Genomic DNA, 22,617 nt, shown 5'->3' with positions numbered 1-22,617 from the left:
CGTACTATCAGACTGCAGAGATAAATCATTATCTAAAAGAAGAAAATTAAATAGGCGCAAGGGTCCGATATAATATAGAAACTGCATTTCTCTCTTTGAAAACAAAGTTTATTTGTCCCTAGAACATCAAATTCAATCACAATAAGGGATTAAAAAAATAAATTTTTGATGTAGCTATATTTTAATGGGAGGGTTGTCCACACATGCATGAAAACAGCACATGAATTGCACCTCCACTACCTTCCTCTAATCCTCCATTGTTTCTCTTCTCAACTTCTGAACCCTGCAATGGAGGAGCTATGTGACCATTAACAAAAAGAGAGTTTGATTCTAAGTTAGGCTGAGCCAGGGCAAGCTCATCGGGACCATAAATATTGTTAAGGCTGTGCAGATTCCTTCTACATCCATTACCATTTGCAGCTCTTCTCTCCACTGCAAGAAAGTGGCCTAGTGATGGAGGGTTATTGCTGTTGATATTCTCAGCATCAGTGCTGTCCCTTGAGCATAATGAGAAAAACCAAGCTCTTGATTTGTTGTTGCTCTTTTTCTCTCTTGCGACTGCTTCTGATTTTCTTCCTCTTATTGATCTTTTAGAGAGCTCAAAGATGCTGGAAACGCCTATAAGGCTTCCAAGTGTTATGCTTCTGTCATGGAAGAATGACCCTGTAGACTGAAACCAATCATAACGGAGTTAGACACACATGATTTTCAACTCATAATATGAAAGCTCAGAATTCTTGGATCCTATTGTTCAATTTGTTTAATTGAATTCACATTTCAGAGAGACTCAGCACCATTTAACTGTAATGCAACTATTTTCTCTACCTTCTTTGCCGAGTACACTGCCCTAATGTGATAAATTATACAGTTACAGTAAATTTGAACAGTTTAGATAATAGCTTGCCTTTTGAAGTGACTGCTACAGTGACTAAAATCAACAAGAAGAAAAAGGTTCAGTGAACAATAATTACTGCATGCGGCAAATTAATCTGACATATGATTCAAAGATTTGTGGCACGTTTAGTCAATCAAGCAACAGTACTAAAACAATGAAGTTCTAGCTAGTACAATCTGTAACTTTGACTTATGGCTGAGAGGCGCAAAGTTCCATGAACCAGATAATTAGCAGCGGCGAAAATCAAGAATTCCGGCCTAAACTACTGAGTATATGGGGGCATAAAAAGAGAACAAATTCAAAAGAACAAATACAGTGCTACATTATAATCGAGTTAGGTTGGCTTCTCTGAAAACCGAACTGATATCACAGCAGGCTCCGGAGAGAAGACTACTAAAATTGAATCAGTGAGTTTCATCTCAAACCATATACTATCCCAAAAGTAAAAGAGATAAAAGAACCCCCAGATTTCAGTTCTTAGAACTGACCTCTGTGTCTAAATCTGAAGAGGAATCAGTTGAAGAAGTTGGAGAACCGGTGATCAAAGTATTGAAAGATACTGATCCAGAAAAATCACCATTTCTAGCTAATCCAACCCTGGCATTAAGCGGCTGCAAACCCAGAGGCCAACCCTCTTCCTACAATCAAATCAGCATAGAAATATCAAGAATAGAAAGAAACGTACTACGAAACGAAACAAATAAAAAGTTAGACCCAGTAGCAGAGAAATTATATGAAAAAATGAAAACCCCAGATGGAAAAATCCAAATAAAAATGAGAGAGAAGACAAACTAATACCTGTTGAGCCATTTATTTGCCAAGTAGCGGTGTGCACCAACTGCACTTGTAAGATTGTGTTGATTGATATTAGTTGAATAAAAGGTCCAATGAAGTGACCTCAGGTACTAGAACTGAAGTGCGAAAATGGGTGCCATTTGCTTGGGTGTTTTATTTTTCTATCCTCTTAACATGAAAGCTGCAATCTTTGATGGATTATTGATGATGAATTGAGCTTAACATAAGTCTATATAACGATGGTTCACTGCTAATGTAGTACTCTGCTAACATGAGAGAGAAAAGACTAAAAACAAACGGAGGCGGGTCAAAGTAAACACAAGTTAGTAAGAGGTCTTATCATTTGTGCTCTTATGTTTTCCTCTTTCCTTGGTTTTGTTGACAAGAGAGAAGAAAACAGAATCATTCTGTACCAAGAGAAAAGGTAAAGAAAATCGAGACAAGGGTACAGCACAGGATCAGAAACTGTCTTCCACAATGACTTATTTACCCCATTCCATCTTCTTCAATACTTTAAAATCAATGTCTTTTTATTAAAAAGGATATGCCTTTAACTCCATAATTGTAGCAGAAAGAACAAGGGCATAACAGGGAAACGATCTTTTTGGGATTAACCGAGAAAAGTTTTCATGGCTTTTCATAATGATAAGTGGGAAAATAGGATCCAAGAACGCAAGTAAACTATTTCCTACCCAAAGTTTCTTCACCCACAAAATTTCATTCTAAACCTAAATAGTTTATAACTTATTTGTAAAATAATAGTTTTTTTGTATTATAGCCTGTAAGGCATTGGTTTAAGTATCGTATAATGATATATAATAATAAAAATTTTAATTTATTTAATTTAATGATTATAATTTTAATCTTATTTATCTGTGATTTTAATATTATAATCTTACTTATCTAATATGATTTTAGAATGAATCCCACCCAATTATGATTTCAACATTGATTTTGTATTAAAAAACATGTAATATTATTGAATCCTACTTATTCGGTGTGATTTCAATTAGATTACATATTTTTTGGTACAATCCAATGATTTGCATAGGTAGTGTTTTTGAATGAAAAAATGTATTATCCCCGGCTAGTTTTATTTTTTCTGATGGAGATAGGAATTTTGGTGAATATTTGTAGTTAAGAAATTTAGTGTTTGGGACTGGGAATGAGTTTGCCAAACCTTGGCCGGAAAAAAGTGATTTACTCTAAAATACAGCACTTCTCCGCTTTAGCGGATTGTAAAGAAGTCTAACCCTAATAAAGTGTGAACTCTCTCTTGAGTCCACAAACTATTCTAGCTTGTGCTGACTGAGAACAAGCTTTTGCCTCCAGGACCCATAAGTGAGGGCCCTGAGAAACCCCATTGAACTCCTGCTTTCACTATTAAATTTCATGTTCCAGCTAAAAAGAATACTACCCACCACCACCAACACCAATTATCAATCATCAATCTTCAAAAAAGTCTGATATTTCTTTTCTTTTGAAGGCAAACACTTGGGATTAACACAGGCGTGCAATGTGATTTGTAATGAAGGATAAATATTGCACCATTTATATTCTTAGATAGCGAGATTTAATTTACACTGACAAACAAACAATTTTTATTCAAGTATGCTAAAATTTGCAACTGAAAAAGAAGAAAAAAGGGAGGATATCTGAGATTACAGCTAATGAATGTGTCAAACACTACATGATGCTGAAGAAATCGATGTCAATTACTGTTGCGTGGTATCCTAGATTCAACCTTAATTGAATTATTATTTGTGGTCTGTGGGCCTTCACAGAAGAAAATTGAACACCTAATCATAATGATGGGTCAAACGGGGCTGGTCTTCTTAGCATATTATAGCAATCTATTGTCCAAACATAAGAAAATTATGATGCACACTAATATCAATCCTCGCTTTTACCATCGTATTTTACTGGCGTTTTGCTTTTAATTGTTAACAAAATAGAAACTATTTGATAAGGCCACCGAATCAGGCCTATTTAACTTGGGCTCTACGCTGACATCAAATAGGCTCATATCCTCGAGCAACCAACGTGGTTGGCCCAAGGATTCTAAATCCAGGCTGTGTGTCCTTGTTACACATCCAATATTTTATCTTGAGCTCAACTTCTTTATCCATTTGTTCGGGCCCCTGAAATTGGCCAGATTGATCTTGGCCTTGTTCCCTCCTTGTCAAGCCATTGCCCATAAGAGTGACTAGATTTGGGTCAGTTTTAGTCTAATGAACTTCTAACCACATTTTTTAGAGTAAGGATTGAAATCTCTTCCCACAGCAGCATTGATTATGGACCCGTCACTGGCTTCATTTGGCTGCATTGATATTTGGCTAATGGAATTGCGGTTGTCTAGAAACCAACAAACCATTACAAATTACTATGCCTTAATGGTTATTCACCACTTATCCCTTTCCATTCCTAATTTTCTTCATAATCCTCATCACCTTATCAAAATTTTTAATAGCCAAAGAATCTATCACCTCATTTTCTTGAGTTTGAACCAAATCCTCCAAATGATACAAGCTGCTTTTTCTTCTCTTACACAATTTTACAAAGGAAAAAAATTGAAGATACAGAAATATCCATAACCAACAGAAAGCCTACCTACCCTTCAAGATGGGGGTTTTGACGGATACATAGCAGGAAAGTTAGTTAGATAGAAGTGATAGTTGGGACAACATCCTTTTGCGAGCTCCAATAATTTAGATGTCATCTTTTACGATAAAAAGAAAAGCGACTAGGCTTTTTTGTAAGCGTACACTGCAAACACCAAAAGTACTTTAATTTTAACCATATCAGAACCAGCTTTAGAGAAAAGCTATCTTGAAGTTAGAGACATCATCAATTAATTTAGTTACTGCTGTGATAATTTCTGTCACACGAATTAGTAAGGAATATCCCACTAGCCACGGCTACAACCAAGGAAGAGAGACAGGATGTTTGCTCCTCTTGTCAAAGTCAATGAAACCATTTCATTATTCTTTTTTTACAGTTTAAAGTCAATGTGCAATCAAGTTTTAATTTGATCATTAGTCCAGAAAGAAAGAAAGAAAGAGACCCCAAAGAGAATCTCTAAGAAACAAAAGAGCTCTTAGATAGCAGTATAATTAGCTAGAATCCTATGTTTACTCGTATTATGACTTGCGTACTTTAGTTTTGATCTTTTGCACTGAAGTCACAGACTCAGATCTGATGCGATCTTGAGCCAAGACAATGCCCTAAAACTACAAAATTCTTGAATATTCAACAAGAAAGGACAAACAAGAATTGAAGTGAAATAAATGTGGAAACATACGAACAAGATTTAGCATATAAAGCATTGATAGTACCAATTCCAACTGCCGTTTTACATGAAAATTAGACAGAAAGATAAGTAATTAAGGAAAGAAATAACTTTTTCACAGAGGAGCATACACGAACCGTCGATAATGAGCATCAGTTAGGTTGAGTTTCTTGTCTAACTTTCTTAATCTTCTTTCCGAGATCTGCTCGAAGAGCTGGAGGAAACAAAGCTTCAATCTCATTTGACAGATCGTGAAAAATTCTTCGTTGGTGTGGCAATTTTCTCTTTGGCAATGGACGTGATTTTGGTTTTCTTGGTGCAGGTGGACATTGAAGGATCACTGGGATTTTGTGATCCAAAGATGTCGGAGTCTTGAAACCATCACCGTCTTCTTCAACCTTGAATTCTCCTAGAGAAGGCAATTGTATCTTCAAAGAAGGTGCAAAACCCTTGCATTTATCTTCTTGATGTTTCTCTTCTTTTGCTTTATCTTTCTCTTCACAAAGCTCGGCATTTTGCAAAGTTGCAATATTGTTGTGACGGTCGTGATCTTGATGAAATTGTAAGGCTGGTACTCTTGGTCTTGGTTTTGCCAAGAAATTTAATTCCAAAGAATTTAGATCTTTCTCATCAGAGAGAAACATTTCGGAACCGGACACACCCATAATTGAATAAGATTTGAATTTCGAGAACATGAAGAGAAAACGATTGAAAAGACAAGAATTGGGCCAAAGATGCAACCAAAACAAAACGACAACAAGAATAATATATAGACTGAGAACTCTAAGAGAGAAGAGAAAGGCGAATGGCTTCCTCAGATGTATAGAATCACCACATCGCCTTCATTTTTTGATTTTTTATTTAGTGTAACTACTGGCCAATATCATTTCATTTCTCTCTTTCAACTTGTTTGGACTGTAGCTCTCAAGCCACTAGTGTTCTAGATGAAAATTGAGATGAGTGAGAGAGAGAGAGAGAAGGTTGAAGAAGAGAGAGGCTTTTTGAAACCCACTTCAGCGAAGGATCCAATGCAACATATATACATACATTCACACTTTCTCTTTCCCTCTTTTTTCTTTATCACTTTACAAAGAGTAATAGAGAAGTGAGGTCTCTTTCGTTAAATCTCCCCCTTAAGCAATCGCTTTTCTCTGAATTCTACGAACTTTGAAGCATCTATGCACGTGGTTTTCTACAGGGAAACCACCTGATCTTAACATGCATGCTATCTTAATTGATTTATCCTAATATTTTGACATTGGCATCAGATTGCTTTCTCCTTTATATAATTTTGTTTGTTTGGCAAGAAACTTGGTAGGTTTTTCTTTCCTTAGGTGAAATATCATTTCTGCGTGCTTTGATCAGAAAATGTCTTGGCTTAAGCTGGCCGCAAGAGATGCATTGTCTGCTTGCATGCCTTACGTGGGCCATGCTAATTACCTCATCTTTTGGTGCTTATTGAAGCGCAAGAAGGTCATTAATTACGTTGATGATAATGATTAACCACCCCAAGTTTTTGGGCAAAATCATTCCCATTTTCGCTCGTTATCCATTATGTCTCACAATTCTAACTAAAAATTGGAGATACCCTCTATGTATCTTCTCGTTTTCACATTGAATTTCATGTCAAAAAAATAATAATAATAAAATAAGTGAAATTATTTAATAAATCAACTCAACGCTAAGTAATATCTATAAACATAGTAAACTAATATATGTATGTGTAATCACATATTCACATAATTTACTTGATTTTAGTAAAAATAATAATTTAGGTTCCTTGTCGAGTAAATAATGGTTATTTTATGGGTGAAATCAAAATATGAATCATGTGAACTTTGAAATCTGATATGGGGTTAGCCTTATTTTTAGAATAATATGCGAGAGATACATCAAAGAAAAGACTATCTATGTGAGTAACATATAACGAGTAGATATATCATTTATATGCATACTGACTCAAAATGCTAGTAGAGTTTGAACTAGATAAAATAATCTTGATGGTTACATTATTTGTTCGTTCATATCCCATGTTCATCTACTATTTGTACATGATATATAGTAGTCTTCTCTTGTTTTTCTAGGATAGTATAATCCATTGATTTTGTTAAACATCTAGATTTAATGTATTAAGATTTGGATGTGTAGTTTTATGCAATTCGACATTTAATACTTCCATTTGCCCTATAAATATAGGATTATATAGAATACTGAATTTTTCCAAAAAAAAAATCAATAACATAACAATGAGACCTTAGGAATTAACAAAACTGATAAAACATTAGAATTTTCAAAGAAAAAGTTTATGTTCGAGTTTTTATCACACTTATAAAATTTTGACTTATCTAATACATTAGTTATAAGTTCGATTACTATACTCTAAGTTTACTTGTCAAATCAATACAATTGAGGTTCTCGGTTAACAAAAAATAATAATAATATAACAATGAATATAAACTTCCAAATAAGAAGTCTAACCACTTTTAAAATCTTATTGTTTTTTATTGCTGATGTAGAATACACTTCTAAATTTGTGTAATTTTTGGAATTTTCACTGTCAATAGTCTAATTGTATATATTCAAAAGTGGTTTTGGTTAAAAAAATTATGTTACTAGTAAAACTACCATGAAAATTGCGAAGTTGATGAGAAAAAACCTAATATTTTACCAATATGATTAAGTTAGGCCTTATCCTCATGAAGATTCCATCATATTATAATAAGAATGTACATGTTGAAAACATACATAAAAAAAGAAGAAACTGTTTTCGCTGCATTTAACCACAATTTTTCACGTGTCGCAGCCACGGCCGGCCATTTTCATGTTGTGGGAATGGTAAGTCTCAGTCCTCAGTCACAGTCCCAGTTGCAGGCCAATTTCAAATTTTGCTTCAGGATTCCCTCCCTTCGACTTATATCAAGGTTAAATAATTCCTTTTTTATTTTTGAATTTACTTTTTATTTAAAAAAAAAAAAATTGATTGCAGGTAAATCTAGTGAAGGTAATTTATTTTACTTGACAATGGAAATGGAAAGCGTGAAAAAGATGCCTGTTGAAATGATCATATGAATTAATGCATGTCTTGTGTAGCGGAAAGTATGGGACCCAATTGGATTGCTTGGATTTCATCACATTATATTTTCGACATGATCAGGGTGCGCAAATTAAGATAGGATCCCACTGTGCTCCTTTTATTTTTCCCTCAATTTTACCTAGATGTATTTTCAACCCCAAATTGTTTAATCATGTTTATATCTAGTATATATTTATATATGCGCATAATATATATGTACCATAATTAAATCAAATGGAAGGATGCAAATGAAAATAGACCAAAATATGGGACCAAAATGACAAAAATGTAGCTTTTCAAAATGATAAAGAATGAATACTGAAAATATATAGTAGTTTAATTATAAAGAGTGATTAATAAGGGGTGAATGTGATGATAAGAATAATTAAATAATAATAATAATAAAAGTGAACACACACCCACACACACACACTCTCATGAGCCATGGCACATAATTGCATCTCATTCTGATTTATGGTAATGCTCATGCATGCTTAATGATTTTGCTTCCCATTTAATATCATCATGTCCCCATCTCTTACAATCATCTCATTCTCTCCCTTTATTCCCCTCTTTCCCGCCACTTTCCTTCTCATTTCTGCTATTTAATCTCACCTTTCTTTCATAACTCTTATTTAAGAGGGGTGAACGATTATTTTCCAAGGTTTGCCCAAATAATTTTCTTTTTTTTTTTGGGCTCTTTAAATTTGAAATTTCAATTCAAGTAATTTCATCAATTAAATTTAATTGTGATAGTGTAAGAAAGTAATTTTTTATGAACCAAGTCGATGAATAAAAATAAGTGAAATTAAGTTTAAGAAAATAAAATACTTCAATGACCCTTACTACTCTTTTAATATGACAATAATGCCCTCTTACAATCCATTTGCCACCCCATTATAACAACAAAAACCACCCATCCTCTCTTTTCAACGATTATTACACTAATAACCCATTATCTCCCTTCATCCAACTTAAAAAAGCTTGCAATCAAGTAATTGAAAAGTGAAAACCTTAAAAATTCCTTAAAATAACCCAAAAATTTGTTACATACAAAAGATTTAATTGATTAGTAGCCCATTATCAAAATTCAATTGATATCGAAAAAATGTTGGTGTTGGTGATAGTGAAATTGTGATTGGTTATGATGGTTTGGTGTAGTGAGGTGAGGTGACTATTTGCTTGGTAAGAGAAAAGACTTCAATATGAGTTATTATTTATTCAAATGTAGGTTGAATGTCCTAATCTCAGTTGTCACCTTCTTCACATCTTCAATTGTCTTCTTCTTCCCCTCCATTCCAAGATAAATAAAACCCACACCCCCCTCAAAAAAAAAAAAAAAAAAAGAATCTCCCTTAACCTTATCTCTTCACAACTTCATTTAACACCTCTTCATTTTAGAATGTTTGAAATGATAAGAGAATTCAAAGATGAAAAATTCATCAGGGAAAGGGAGGGGTCTTAAAGGAGGAGGTAGCTAAGTCCTTAGTTTTCTTTGAAAGTTTAAGGTTTAAAAGTAATCTCATTATCAAATTCATAGTTAAACTTAGCATACTATGTTGACAAAATCAACTAATCGGTGAGAAAGTTGAATTTTCAAACTTAAGATAGTAAAATGTCATTTCAGCAAACCTTGGGATGGGAAATAGTTATTGGGCTTTGTTAAAAGTATCAAAATCAGAAGGGCTTCCAACTCAAACTTAAATGCAGAAGTGCAGTTAAGCATAAAAGTGAGTATTAGTATATAATAAAAGAAAAGCATTTATTAAGCAATTAATTTCTGCAAAAAGCATAACGACATTTATTTTGGTAATTCTTTCTGCAGAAAGCTTAACGGCTTCCCTTTGAGAGGTACGCTAATGAATAATGCTACTACCGCCACAACTACTTTAATTTCAAAATGCATTTCCCCATTCATAGTACTGTCAGAACTCTAACTTCCTAATTTTCCATGCCATGCCATGCCATGCGAATATTAGAGATCTTGTCTCAGAATGTGTTATTATTTACCCCATCAACTTAAACTAGCATCATTTTCCAAGTCTGACCGGTTGTTAATGTTTACTGTTGTCTCAAGTTCTGTCCCCATTAGTTACGGACTTATGGGCCACTGTTAAAATCATGCAAGTCTACCTTCTTGCTCAACGAACTTAGGCCTGGACGCCGTAAGGGATAGTTTAAATAGCTTTGAAAGAGTTTTAATTATAAAAAAGTAAGAGATCAAATTCTCTTTTAGCTCTATTTCAGTACTAAACTTTTGAATTATTTATCTAATATAATAATTACGAAGATAATAAATTAGATTTGAATTATTCACACAGCAAACTCTAATTAGAAATTGCCAAAGCCCACAACAAATTCATTTATTTTCTATAGGCTTTATAATTAGAATTGTCAAAGCCCATTGCAAATTCATTCATATTTGATGGGCTTCAGAAATTCTGGGCTTTTTAGTCAATGAATATATATTGTGAACCCCATACCCAAGTTTGTGGCCTTGTTGTGTATATACTTAATAAAACCTCGAGAATTAATGAGACCAGTAAAATATTATAATTTTTAAAATAAAGATTTAAAATTGAGTTTTAATTATATTTTTAGAATTTTGATTTATTTAGTATAATGATTATGAATCTGATCATTGTGTCTTACATTTATCAATCAAATAAATATAAACACAGTTTTTGATTAAAGAAAAAAAAACGAAAACACTTAATCTATGAAGTATATGTGAGCTCTCTCTTCCATTTCATCTTACCTAATCTTTCTTGAGTTAAAACCCAATTCAGTTGATATAATAAACAAAAAAAAGTATATAATTTTTTTGATTATATATGGTAAAAATTTTAAGGGCAAAGTAAGAGGGGTAATCTCGTACTTTCACTTTTCTTTGACAAAAGCTTAAAAGCAGCTGTATTCACGGGAACACCAGATCACAAGTACACGCGTCCCAATATACTTGAATCTAGAACGTAAAAAACATCCAACGGCCAGGATAATATTATGGAAATCCGAGTTGTTATAAATCGAATTTAATTTCAGTTGCGTTGGAGTTTCCTTTCATTTTCCTTACCTCATTTTTGAACCTGAGGGCGCGCTGCTGTGATCTCTTCTTTCTTTAATCTACGTTTTTAAGGTATAACAATCTTCCACATTTCTTTTTCGTTTACGCTTATTATCTGTTTGGTTCTAAAGAAAACGTGAAATTTAAAGATTCAGGAAATTTGTTCATTTGATCTGAATTTGTTTATCCTTGTTTGATGATTGATGCGATATTCTGTTGTTTGATCTGGATTTTATGTTTTCATTATTCCGATATCGATTACATTGTTAGATGATGAACAAATTTATTGAATTTATATGATTTAGGTTTCGCTTTATTAATTTTGTACGTATCTTTGTAAGATTTTTGTGCTAGGATCTGATGGAGAAAATTCATGTAATGTTTTGTTTACGATATTTGTTATGGGATAAAACTGATGATTAAATGAGACTGATTTCGGTTGTGTTTAAATCATTTCTTACAATGTCTGAGGAATTGAAGAGAGAATCGTGTATTCAGGTGTTTTTGAATTTTTTTTCTTTTTGTTGAAATATTTTGTAGTTGCTTTATGATTTGAAAATGTCAAATTTGAACAATGAAAAGATCTGTTCTCTTATGAAATTATGTTTCTAGATCAATCACATTACTTGTAAATTGTTTGGATTGGATATTATGCTGTTAAGAAATTGGAACTTTTTCCTTAATTTTCTGTTAGGACATATACAAAATCTTGTTTGTGAACATCTTAGCTATAGCTTTATATATTCTCCTTGGTTTGATTTATTGACTCATCTATTAATTTTGTACTGATGACTTCTTCAGCTAGTTATAGAAGATGGCAGATGCTGAGGATATTCAGCCACTCGTCTGTGATAATGGCACAGGAATGGTTAAGGTATTAATTCAGGATGCTTCATTTCAATATTCTATATCAGTGTAGGCATTCTAAGCTCTTTGTTATTTCTCTTTTATGATAACTCTGGAATTTCTGATGGTGTATTCATGGTTTTTCTGATGCATTGCTTATGTATTTTCAGGCTGGATTTGCTGGTGATGATGCTCCAAGGGCAGTGTTTCCAAGCATTGTGGGCCGCCCACGTCACACTGGGGTAATGGTTGGCATGGGCCAAAAAGACGCATATGTTGGGGATGAGGCTCAGTCCAAGCGTGGTATTTTAACTCTGAAATACCCAATTGAGCATGGTATCGTGAACAACTGGGATGATATGGAGAAGATCTGGCATCACACCTTCTACAATGAACTCCGTGTGGCCCCAGAAGAACACCCAGTTCTACTCACAGAAGCACCTCTCAATCCAAAAGCTAATCGTGAGAAGATGACCCAAATCATGTTTGAGACCTTTAATACTCCTGCTATGTATGTTGCCATCCAAGCTGTTCTCTCCCTCTATGCCAGTGGTCGTACAACTGGTAAGCAGTTTGACTATTTTGCCATCTTATGTATATAGCCTTGTTTGCTCTTGTTTACATAGACTTGAACTGATTCCAAAAGTTATTTATCCATCTGTTTGAAGATATTTTTTAATGTATGAAGGAATTTGGCTTGCACAGTCTTTAGAGAATGGTAATAATTAATCCATGGATGTCATTGGTGCTATCTACATTCTGTGATGGGTAAGAATGAAATAAATTCTTAAACGTTAGTAGGACTATCTAGAATGGCTTACATATTTAAATCACCTGTTATACTCTTATTAAAAGCTACTGTTGCCAGAATAGGCCTCTGGAAGCATTCATATCAATAATTTCCTGTCTTTGTTACTTGGAACTTTAATTTAAAATAAGCTTAAGGAAAGATGTTACAATTATATGATACATTAATTCTGACTTTCTGTTGATGGCACGATTGGGGTTTTGATCCTAGTATTTGTATAATCTAGTCAGTCTAGCATGTACTTTGGATGCTTTCCTTCACTGATTATTATTTTTATCCCAAACAATTTTGCAGGTATCGTTCTGGATTCTGGGGATGGTGTCAGCCACACTGTCCCCATTTATGAGGGCTATGCCCTTCCTCATGCCATCCTCCGTCTCGATCTGGCAGGTCGTGACCTTACTGATGCTCTTATGAAGATCCTGACTGAACGTGGTTATTCCTTTACCACCACAGCCGAGCGTGAAATTGTAAGGGATATGAAGGAGAAGCTGGCATACATTGCCCTTGACTATGAACAAGAGCTGGAAACTGCCAAGACTAGTTCTTCAGTTGAGAAGAGCTATGAATTGCCTGATGGGCAAGTCATCACCATTGGTGCTGAGCGTTTCCGCTGTCCAGAAGTCCTTTTCCAGCCATCCATGATTGGAATGGAGGCTGCTGGCATTCATGAAACCACATACAACTCCATTATGAAGTGTGATGTTGATATTAGGAAGGATTTGTATGGAAACATTGTTCTCAGTGGTGGTTCAACCATGTTCCCTGGCATTGCTGATAGGATGAGCAAGGAAATTACCGCCTTGGCCCCAAGCAGCATGAAAATTAAGGTTGTGGCTCCACCTGAGAGAAAGTACAGTGTCTGGATTGGAGGTTCCATCTTAGCATCGCTCAGCACTTTCCAGCAGGTACTTATAATTATGATGGTGATGATAATCCATGCATTATAAGTGTTTACCACTGCATGTTATGCTGTAACAAATACAGTGATAGGTGCAATCACTTGTACATTCAGAAACATTGTGATTTCAATCTTATTTACTGTATCTCCCTGTTGAAAATGAAGATATTAGAAAATAGCTTCATTTGTTTCAAAGAAACTACCTTGCAGGTCATTGTTTGTTTGTTGGGTAGATACTTGCATGTAACATCTTCAGATATGTTGTGCTTAAGTTTTCATTTTCCTGAGAAAACAAAAACATGCACTAATACAATAGGATTTATCGGTAGTAAATGTTTTTGCAGTTCAAATGGTGAAGTAAATTGTCTATGTTTGAAATGCAGATGTGGATTGCAAAGGCAGAGTACGATGAATCTGGTCCATCAATTGTGCACAGAAAATGCTTCTAATTCTGTGAGATCAAAGTGGTGGAAGAGAGATGTGTTTTCGGCAAAGTAATTGCAGCTCTTGGATGTTATTACTGTACCTTTGTTTCTATTGAATTTCCTGCTCTGTATTGTTGAAAGGATGACCAGGAAAGAAGTAGGCCATATTTCAGAGAGTTTTAAATTCATTTATTATTATTTTCAATTAGTCTTGTTCAATGCTAATTTCGAATTTGTCTGCATTTGTAATGCATCTGGACTTAATTGCAGATGGAAAACGGGATTTGGTTTTTATACTCTTCGATCACTGGGCTTCTTATATGAACGTGTCACTTTGATATTATATTACGTCGTTTAGTTTTATTCTCTGGGTCTGGTTTAGAAAGAAGAGATGTACAATATCGGTGTTGGTGCTTTATGTCTTGTTAGCATGATTGGTCAGTTCGCATGGCTTGATCTGAGTAATATATTTTATTATTGTGAAAATAAAATATTTAAAAAATTATGATTATTATATTTGAGAAAATTTAATAAATATAAATAATTAATTGATTTGATTAAGGTATAAAATATAATTTTATTAAAATATTTTTAATATAATTACTTTAAAATATATGTTTGTATGATATTTTAATCTTAAACCATTAATAAATAAAAACAATAATCTTTTATTAATCTTTCTTCACAAGCGCCCTCTATTAAATTAAATAGCTGTGGATGGATGGAAGCGATTTACCGTAGGAAAATTTACGTGTATCTACGCTCAATCTCTGTGCAATTTTCATTTTGGTAATTCATACAAAATGACAAAGGCAACAGCGAAGTCAAGCACTGAAGATCCATTTCGTGGAGACAGAGTACTAACTAGGAAAGGAAAGAAAATTTCTACAAAATCTTACTTCCAACAAGATGGTTCAAAGCTTAAATCCTCACTTAACAAGACGTCGTGAAACCGGATTCCGGTGAGGTTGTGGTTGTTTAGTTGACAGAGAAGAGTCAGAATTTTATTTTCTAGGAACGTGAGTGGTTTCCAGTTGCCGGAGATTGTTGAAGAAGAGAGTAACGAGAAAGAGTAGGTTGCTGTTGGAAAGGGTCTGGAGAAAGGTGTAGTTTGCTTCAGTGGAGTGTGTGCTATCTGTAGGTGGTAGAGAATTTTTTATAGTCTTCAAGTTCACCAGCCTTCTCTTCTCATTCCAACTCTCTGTAACTTTCTTCGTCTCTTTCTCTTTTTTGTATAAAGAAATTTCCTTTATTATTTTTATATCACATAGTGGTGATTTTTTGAGTAACAAGCTTTGGAATTGATCTTCTAAATTATATCTGTTTCATCTCTACTAATTTTGATTTATTATCTCATGTCCTCTGTTATATAAATTGATCTATGAAATGAAACGGTCGGTACAAAAATTAGTGATAATCCTGAGAAGAGATTTGTACGATTCAGTTCGACATTTGTTCTTTTGGGCTTGACTGTGTTGTGGCTCTATGATTCAGACTTTGAGATGTGCACTTCTTTTGGCTAAATGTGTATGCACGATTGTTCATTTACTTCAAGCAAAGGCCATTATTTCATTTCGTTTGTTCATCTTAGGAAAACAGTTATGTTGCAGGTGAATGTAAGCATCATAACTGAGGCTGACCAAGTGCAGAAAGAAATTATAGAATTAACTAACATACGTGGTAGCAGGAACCTTGTTATTGGAGCTGTGCCAGAGAAATAAGTAATTCATTGATGTTTTCATCGCTTGCTCCTTTGCTAACTGAACTGCTGATCTCTTATGCTTACTACTCAAAAGTAATATTTTGGCATGGTTGCTTCTGTCAGACTGCTTTGGTTATCTCCTGCCAAGGCACAACATCTAATCTTTTTTCTACCTTTTTGGTTTTGTATACCACACAGGATTTATAATTTGAATATGTATTAAACTTGTTTTTCTTGAAATGGGCATTGAATTTGGTGTTTAAGCTTCTTTCTATTGAAACAAACATTGACAAGCTTTTGACAGTCGCCTTAAAATGTTATTAGAATCATATCAGTGGACTTTCTTTTTTTCTCTGTGCAACCTTATTTCATCTGTTGAGATTATTGGTCTGGGTTACCGTTATTATATTTTGTAAGTGGGTTCTGTCTTCTCTGTTTAACCTTTGTTCATCTGTTTTTGTGGGTGATATATCAGAACCTATACCATGCCCTTTCTCTCTCTCTTCTACAGTTCTTTTTCCACTTCCTTCTCCTGGCCATTACGTATGGTTTATTATAGTTGCATGAATGTCAAACGAAGCTCTAGCAAAGCGTATTATGCTTCCAAAAATTCTCCCTTGTCCTGTGAATTATGGTTTGTGAATAAAGGGAAACTTGTGCGGATGAGAGCAGCTTCTGAAGACCCAAGTTCATTGCCATCATTTTATCAAGCAGGGATTTTGACTGTGGAAACTTTAAGGTCTAAATCCTTTCAATATTATAATACTGTTACACCATTCCTCTAGAAAGTTTTCGTTCCAGGTCTACTACAAGTTTAAAAAGTGCTGGAATTACTGACTGGATTCAGAGTGAACCAGTTCATATATTGCCTATGTCACCAACTTTGTCTAGTTCAGCAAGAGGATGTTTTCCCCATATCGATCAGAGTTTATTAAGGACAAGAAGTACAAGCACCAGTTCAGGATATAATTCTGCTGAAAGGATATCTACATGTTCTGATTCAAAGCTTGAGGAAGATAGCCTTTGGGGTCGACTTAGAGAAACAGGGTTTCAAGGAATTAAGGAGCAAAGCATATGCAGAGCTTACAAAGTGCAAAAACTTGGAATTTGAAGCTATGCAAGCTATTGGCAAGGTAACCTTGATCTTAATATACAAAATTACGAAATATTTGCACTTTGTTTTTGGCTCACCTGAATTCAGTAAAAGTTAGTAGCAAATATTGCACATATTCCTTAAGTCTTGCCATTATTTGTGAGGAACAAACTTAGAAATATTCCTTAAGGCCTTGCAAGACTGGTTGGAGAATGGCTGTGAAACTTCACCCAATTTGAAACTGAGTCTTTTGCATCTTACTCCGAACCATGCTTTGTGGCTCGCTATTCAAGATTGGCTTTGCAGATCTTGAATTCCCTTTATTTCATATATGTAAGATCTCTGTGGTGTTTATATGTTAGTATATCTATCTTTGTTGTGCCACTGTAAATCATGTGAAAGTAGGAATAAAACCAAAAATAGAGAAATTATAACAGAATAACCCATTCAGTACATCACGATAATCTGTTTTGCATGTACTCTTTCTTTGCAAAGACTGCAGAAATAGGAATTTGTGAATTATCTATCAGAGCAACAGCCTCAAGGAGTGCTTAAGACAATACATTTGTGTACACTCAAGTTGCAACAAGATACTGTTGAACAACATAACACAAGAAATCGGGAACAACATAAGCTGAGCCAGTTAACTAGTTGCTGAATCTAACACCTCTTAGACTTATTTTAAGCTTCATTTATCAACATCCTTGCAAGATGCCATCTCTTGCAGAGAGCAATGAAGCAGTAGCTTGATTCGCAACTCCATTAAAGGGGTGATCGTCTTCAACTGTAAGTCCAACTCTATTTTCTTCACTCCCATCTATAAGTGGATTGGACTCCCCAGACAAATTCCATCTATGTAACTCTTCATCATTAGGAGCCATATTTTCTTTCAAACCTGTCTGAGTTTCTGGACCCTGGGAACTCGAATTCTTTGAATTCTCATTTTTCTGCTGTATTTTTTCAACCTTTTGGATTAAACCTCTTTCACTTGCAGGCTGAATCTGGTTTTCCTGATTCTCATAGTTGTTAAACTGGGAGTTGCATCTTTCAATTGTTGTTCCTCTGGATGATTCGTTCAGAATGCTATTTGCTGAAGATCTCTGGCAAAAGCTTCCAAACCCTTGAATCCCTCTAGTCAACTTTCGAGATCGGTCTCTCTCCTCCCTAAGAAGAGGTCCTTTTTCAAGCAACTTGAACACTCTGTCTGATTTCTTCCTAACAGCTAAACCCCAATTAAATCTGCAGCTCATATTTATTTCTATTTAGATCATCTATCAGAATCAGACAGTGCAAGAAAAATTATCAATAAAAAATATACTCATACTGACCCTCTCTCATCAATGTGCTGAAAGCTTCCCATATCTTGAATAGCCTCTTTATCACTCTGAAACTCATCTGCCACACTCTCTGGTCCATGAGTCAACAAGTGCTCAAGAACAACCAAAGAATTATATGACGCCCTCCAGTTCTTCCTTTCAAATTTTGATAATCTGGGAACAGAAACACCCACACAATAGAAAAAATGAACCAAAACAAAAATAGCATAATTGTAAAAGTATATTATCAGCAAACCTCTTGTGCAGTATCCCCACAATTCTCCAATAATCATCGACCTCAAAAGCAGCCCTTGAAATTGATCCCATGGTTCGTGAGTCAGGCGACCATGGATTCCCATTTGTAGCTTCCTCAACCAACCTTTAAAAGGATAAAAATACTTCAACAAAAACCCAATGCAAAAGCTTTTAATGTAGAAACAAGAAACTTACAGTTCTGCAGGTGTAACGTCAGTCAGAGCTAACCGAGCAGTTTTGATCTTTTCCTTGAAAAAGAAAGAAGCTTGCTTCTTGAATTCATGAAAAGAAGAAGAACCCATATTGCTGTTAAAGTTTTTGTTTAAGATAGACATAATCTAGATGGGAGAAAATAGAGAGAAGGCTAGAAAATTCTAACTGCTGTAAGCATTAAGACACAACTAATCCACTTAAGCCAAGAATATTAAACACCACATGATATTTTTATCAAAACTCCGGCTTTACATCTGTTATGCATTAAAATGCAGGTCAGCAGAGGAGAAGTTTTCAAAGGTGATGAAAACAATTGAAATTTCAACTTGGAAAGTTTATTAACATTTCAAGGAATTTGAGGAAATAAATGTCAATAAAATATGAAGGTTAGTCAACATCTCTACAGTAATGGCAGTGACCCCCCATCCCATTGAGAGTGCTCTGGTTTGAATTTGAAAATTGGCCAAAGCACTATTTCCCACCCAAGGTATGTTTTTTTTCCAAATTCTCTAATTAACTTTGAAAATCTCATTTATCCACCCATAAACTGAGTTCGTTAGTCATATTATTTTTTCCCCAAACTCTAAAAACTAACAATTTTTCTTCAACCCAAGTTTTCAAAAACTGTATTTTTCCTCTAGGGTTTCTAAACCTTTAAATCCAATTTTTTCAAGGACGACTAACGATCTTTAAGCACCTACTCTTTTCTCTGACGACCCCTCTTTTCAACTGTACATCTTTCGACGTTGTGTGGCGTCGTCGTTGACGAAAACAACGTGTTTTTGTCGAGACGAAGATGACATATTTTCATCCCTGAATGAAGACGATTTGTCTTCGTCAAAGACAATGACGCCTAGGAGGGGAAAACGCTACAAGGTCGAAAAAATGAGACGTCAGAGAGGAAGAGACGTCACCTAAAGATCGTCGGTCTTTGCCAAAAAATTCAATCCGAAAGTTTGGAAACTCTAGGGGAAAATGTTGTTTTTGAAAATTTATATTAGAAAAAATTTGTTAATTTTTAGGGTTTGGAGAGAAAATAAAATAAAATTTAAGTTTATTTTTAATATTACAGATAAAATAACGATTTTATACTTAAAAATCGTTTTTTTAACTACTCATAGATAAGTAAATGAAATTTTTAAAGTTAACGAGGGGAAATTTGGAAAACGCATACCTTGTGGGAAATAGTCCTTTGGCCTTGAAAATTTTCAAATTGGTTTGATGCTTCCAGGAACAGAAGTTGGATCTGAATCATGTGTAACAGACAGACTCCTACCTTCTAAAGTAAAAGATAGTAGTAAATCCATTTAATTTCATTTGCCACTGGTTTTTGAACAACTGCCGAGGATTTAAACCGTAAAATTTGATCAAATTATTTAAAAATTATGATTTGAACTGCTTTTTAAGACCAAATCACATCGTAAATTATATTTTAAAATATATATATATATAATATTATAAATTTTATAATAAGTAATTAAATATATAATTTGTCTTTTTTATATTTATTTTATCATTTTTTATTATAATTTTAGTTTAGGTTGTGGGTTGAGTGATTTTTAAACCAAACTAAATCGTAAATTGTATTTTAAAAAATATATATAGATTAATTATAGAATTTTACAATAAACAATTAGGTGCATAATTTGTTTTTTATATTTATTTTATCATTTTTTCACATGTATATTGTATATATATTTCTTGTATATTTTACATATTTATATTGTGTTTTAGAAAATTATAATTCAATTAATTTATTAAATAATATATATTTAGAATTGACTAATTTTCATATATTCAATTTATCATCCAATTTTGATCAAATTATATTTTTCTATTTTTATTTAATTTGGTTTGAAAATTTTTAAATTATTTTTATAATTTAGTTTTAAAAATAAATTCACACACCCCTAAATAATAATTAGTGGGTACGCTTTTATTTGACAATTAAATTATTCTACAAGAATCCGCATGTTATCTTCTTTTTTTTCTTTTTTAATTCCCTTAAAATTTAGCAAATAAAAATCTTTTATATATTCAGACGCTTTTCTTTTATTAAATTTTTTTTAAAAAAAAAAAGAGAAATACTGAACGACGACTTCATGTGTATTAATATAATCTCTTGGGTCCAAGCCAAAACACCGAATCTTTCAAATCTTTGGTGAAATCGAATTACTCCTTGTGAAAAGTCAAAGTCAATATTTAAATAGCATAAATAAAAAAAGACATTAAAAAATTTGATCAACTAGTTTGGAATCTAATAACTATAATGTAAAATGAACTTTTGACAAATTTAATATAATAATTGTAAATCTGATTATTATGTCTTGTACCAATCTGACAAGTCAGATAGATTCCCTACTATAAAAAATCAAAATTTGAGCTTACCCATTGTTGTAATCTTTTATTTTATAGGGATACAGGGTTATATATCACTTTTCCAAAGCTTAAATATTTATAAATGAGAGATAAGTAGGGACACGAGAGCTAATATTCTTTAACATGGTTGTTTTGGAAGATATGTTGAAAATTTCGACACACAACATTGAAGTTTTCACTTCCAAGTTCTAACACATTGAACATGCCAATTCTTTTTATTTGGCTTGCCGGCATCAAAAAGGTTGGCAAAGTATTCATTTTATCTTTTAACATTTAAAAATTAGTTTGAACAGTAAAATTGAGGAATGTTACTCATGAGAATATGGGTTATTTTATCGGTTATATATCAAAATCAAATTATTAATTTTTTTTTTGTATTGTTTTATCTAATTGGTATGATGGATTCAATCTTAGAAAAATGGTTCAGCTTTGTTAAGCAAGATTTACCCCTTATCAAACATACGTGTATACATACATACATACATACATACATGCATACATATATATATAAAAAAGTAAAATTTTGTGAAAGATTCAGCAGGCAACTGAGATTGCCTGATTGCTTTGTCAATGCAAAATATGTTGGGGCTGTAACTTGGGTGGGCTAATGGTATCCAAGACCCAAGGTCAAAACTTAAAGATTTCTATGGGTTAGTCCAACTTGCCATTTGAATCTTCTCTGTGCTAGTCAAACCCAAACTAATTCCGTATGCAAGATGAATTGCCCAAATTTGCAGGTACAGTCTTCTGCAAAGAAGCATATGGCTAGGACAGGCTAAACATTTAAGCTGCAAGACTGAGTTTTTGGTATGAAATAAATGAACGGTTTTAATTACTGATGAATCTGATACCCACCTCTCTCTCCCCAACTACGTTGCATTTACTATCGATTCTGAAGTTGTTAGCAGTTAAGAAGAATTATGATGGTGTCAACTAAGTGGGTCTGCAATACTTTGATCTCAGGACTCTTACTCTTGCTTTGCCACATCGCCATGGCTGAATTACATGTATGATGTAGCAATGTAGCTCATAAGGGTTTCTCCTTTAATGGTTTCATTGATTCATCAAAACCCACTTGAGATGCAGAAAGCTCAGAAACGAAAACATGTGAATGAGATGACAAAAGGGATTGTACACAATAGACTTCTTCAAAACACCTTCATATATGCTCGCTTTGAAGCTTCAAGATCGACTGATTGATTGTTCTATTTAGATTATGATGATTTATGAAAATAAAAACTTTCAAGCACTTAGCCTGCAACCCTTCACGTCACCGTCAATCATTTGTAGTCTGCAAAGGGACTTTATGATCTTTGATCTTTACATAAATTTAGCAGATGAGGTGCAGGAAAGGAGCACTTCTAAAATCAGAATCCTAGTTCGATTCCATTTCTATTCAAGTACCAATAATTTTGGCTGGAATTGACAGTATGCATCTAAACTGTAAGTTGTCTTTTGAGTGACCAATCATTGTTTATAAAACACTGAAGGAGAGAAAGCTGATAAAATATTCTCATTCCGCAATAGGCTATATTCTTCACAAAGATGCAGATGCTGAGAATG

The 22,617-nt window shown here is 33.7% G+C and overlaps 4 protein-coding genes across 6 annotated transcripts; 1 reads left to right on the top strand and 3 right to left on the bottom strand.

The window, feature by feature from the left end:
* Positions 1-63: 63 nt before the first annotated feature.
* Positions 64-2,067, bottom strand: LOC123208439 (uncharacterized protein At3g17950-like). Its single transcript, XM_044625967.1, has 3 exons — positions 1,694-2,067; positions 1,384-1,533; positions 64-670 (listed from the first exon to the last, which is right to left on the bottom strand). Exons 1-3 carry the CDS (start codon positions 1,703-1,705, stop codon positions 182-184), a joined length of 651 nt encoding a protein of 216 aa, XP_044481902.1. The 5' UTR covers positions 1,706-2,067; the 3' UTR covers positions 64-181.
* Positions 2,068-4,974: 2,907 nt separating this feature from the next.
* On the bottom strand, positions 4,975-6,047 carry LOC123208440 (cyclin-dependent protein kinase inhibitor SMR10-like). The gene has a single exon (XM_044625968.1). It carries the CDS (start codon positions 5,672-5,674, stop codon positions 5,132-5,134), a length of 543 nt encoding a protein of 180 aa, XP_044481903.1. The 5' UTR covers positions 5,675-6,047; the 3' UTR covers positions 4,975-5,131.
* Positions 6,048-11,065: 5,018 nt separating this feature from the next.
* On the top strand, positions 11,066-14,459 carry LOC123209158 (actin-like). 3 transcript variants are annotated; one of them, XM_044626964.1, is made up of 5 exons: positions 11,066-11,188; positions 11,918-11,990; positions 12,133-12,526; positions 13,065-13,678; positions 14,055-14,459. In XM_044626964.1, the coding sequence occupies exons 2-5, from the start codon at positions 11,931-11,933 to the stop codon at positions 14,118-14,120; spliced, it is 1,134 nt and encodes a 377-aa protein (XP_044482899.1). In that variant the 5' UTR covers positions 11,066-11,188; positions 11,918-11,930; the 3' UTR covers positions 14,121-14,459. The 3 variants fall into 3 exon arrangements, with proteins under 3 accessions (XP_044482899.1, XP_044482900.1, XP_044482901.1); XM_044626965.1 differs by having other exon boundaries at positions 11,101-11,188; positions 11,922-11,990; XM_044626966.1 differs by having other exon boundaries at positions 11,105-11,188; positions 11,928-11,990.
* Positions 14,460-17,299: 2,840 nt separating this feature from the next.
* LOC123201644 (epsin-3-like) lies at positions 17,300-18,876 on the bottom strand. The gene is made up of 4 exons (XM_044617239.1): positions 18,658-18,876; positions 18,464-18,586; positions 18,220-18,381; positions 17,300-18,130 (listed from the first exon to the last, which is right to left on the bottom strand). The coding sequence occupies exons 1-4, from the start codon at positions 18,795-18,797 to the stop codon at positions 17,587-17,589; spliced, it is 969 nt and encodes a 322-aa protein (XP_044473174.1). The 5' UTR covers positions 18,798-18,876; the 3' UTR covers positions 17,300-17,586.
* Positions 18,877-22,617: the final 3,741 nt, after the last annotated feature.

Source organism: Mangifera indica, chromosome 2, assembly GCF_011075055.1.
Source record: "Mangifera indica cultivar Alphonso chromosome 2, CATAS_Mindica_2.1, whole genome shotgun sequence".
NCBI classification, from domain to species: Eukaryota; Viridiplantae; Streptophyta; class Magnoliopsida; order Sapindales; family Anacardiaceae; genus Mangifera; species Mangifera indica.
This window is presented reverse-complemented; position numbering and strand designations above follow the sequence as displayed.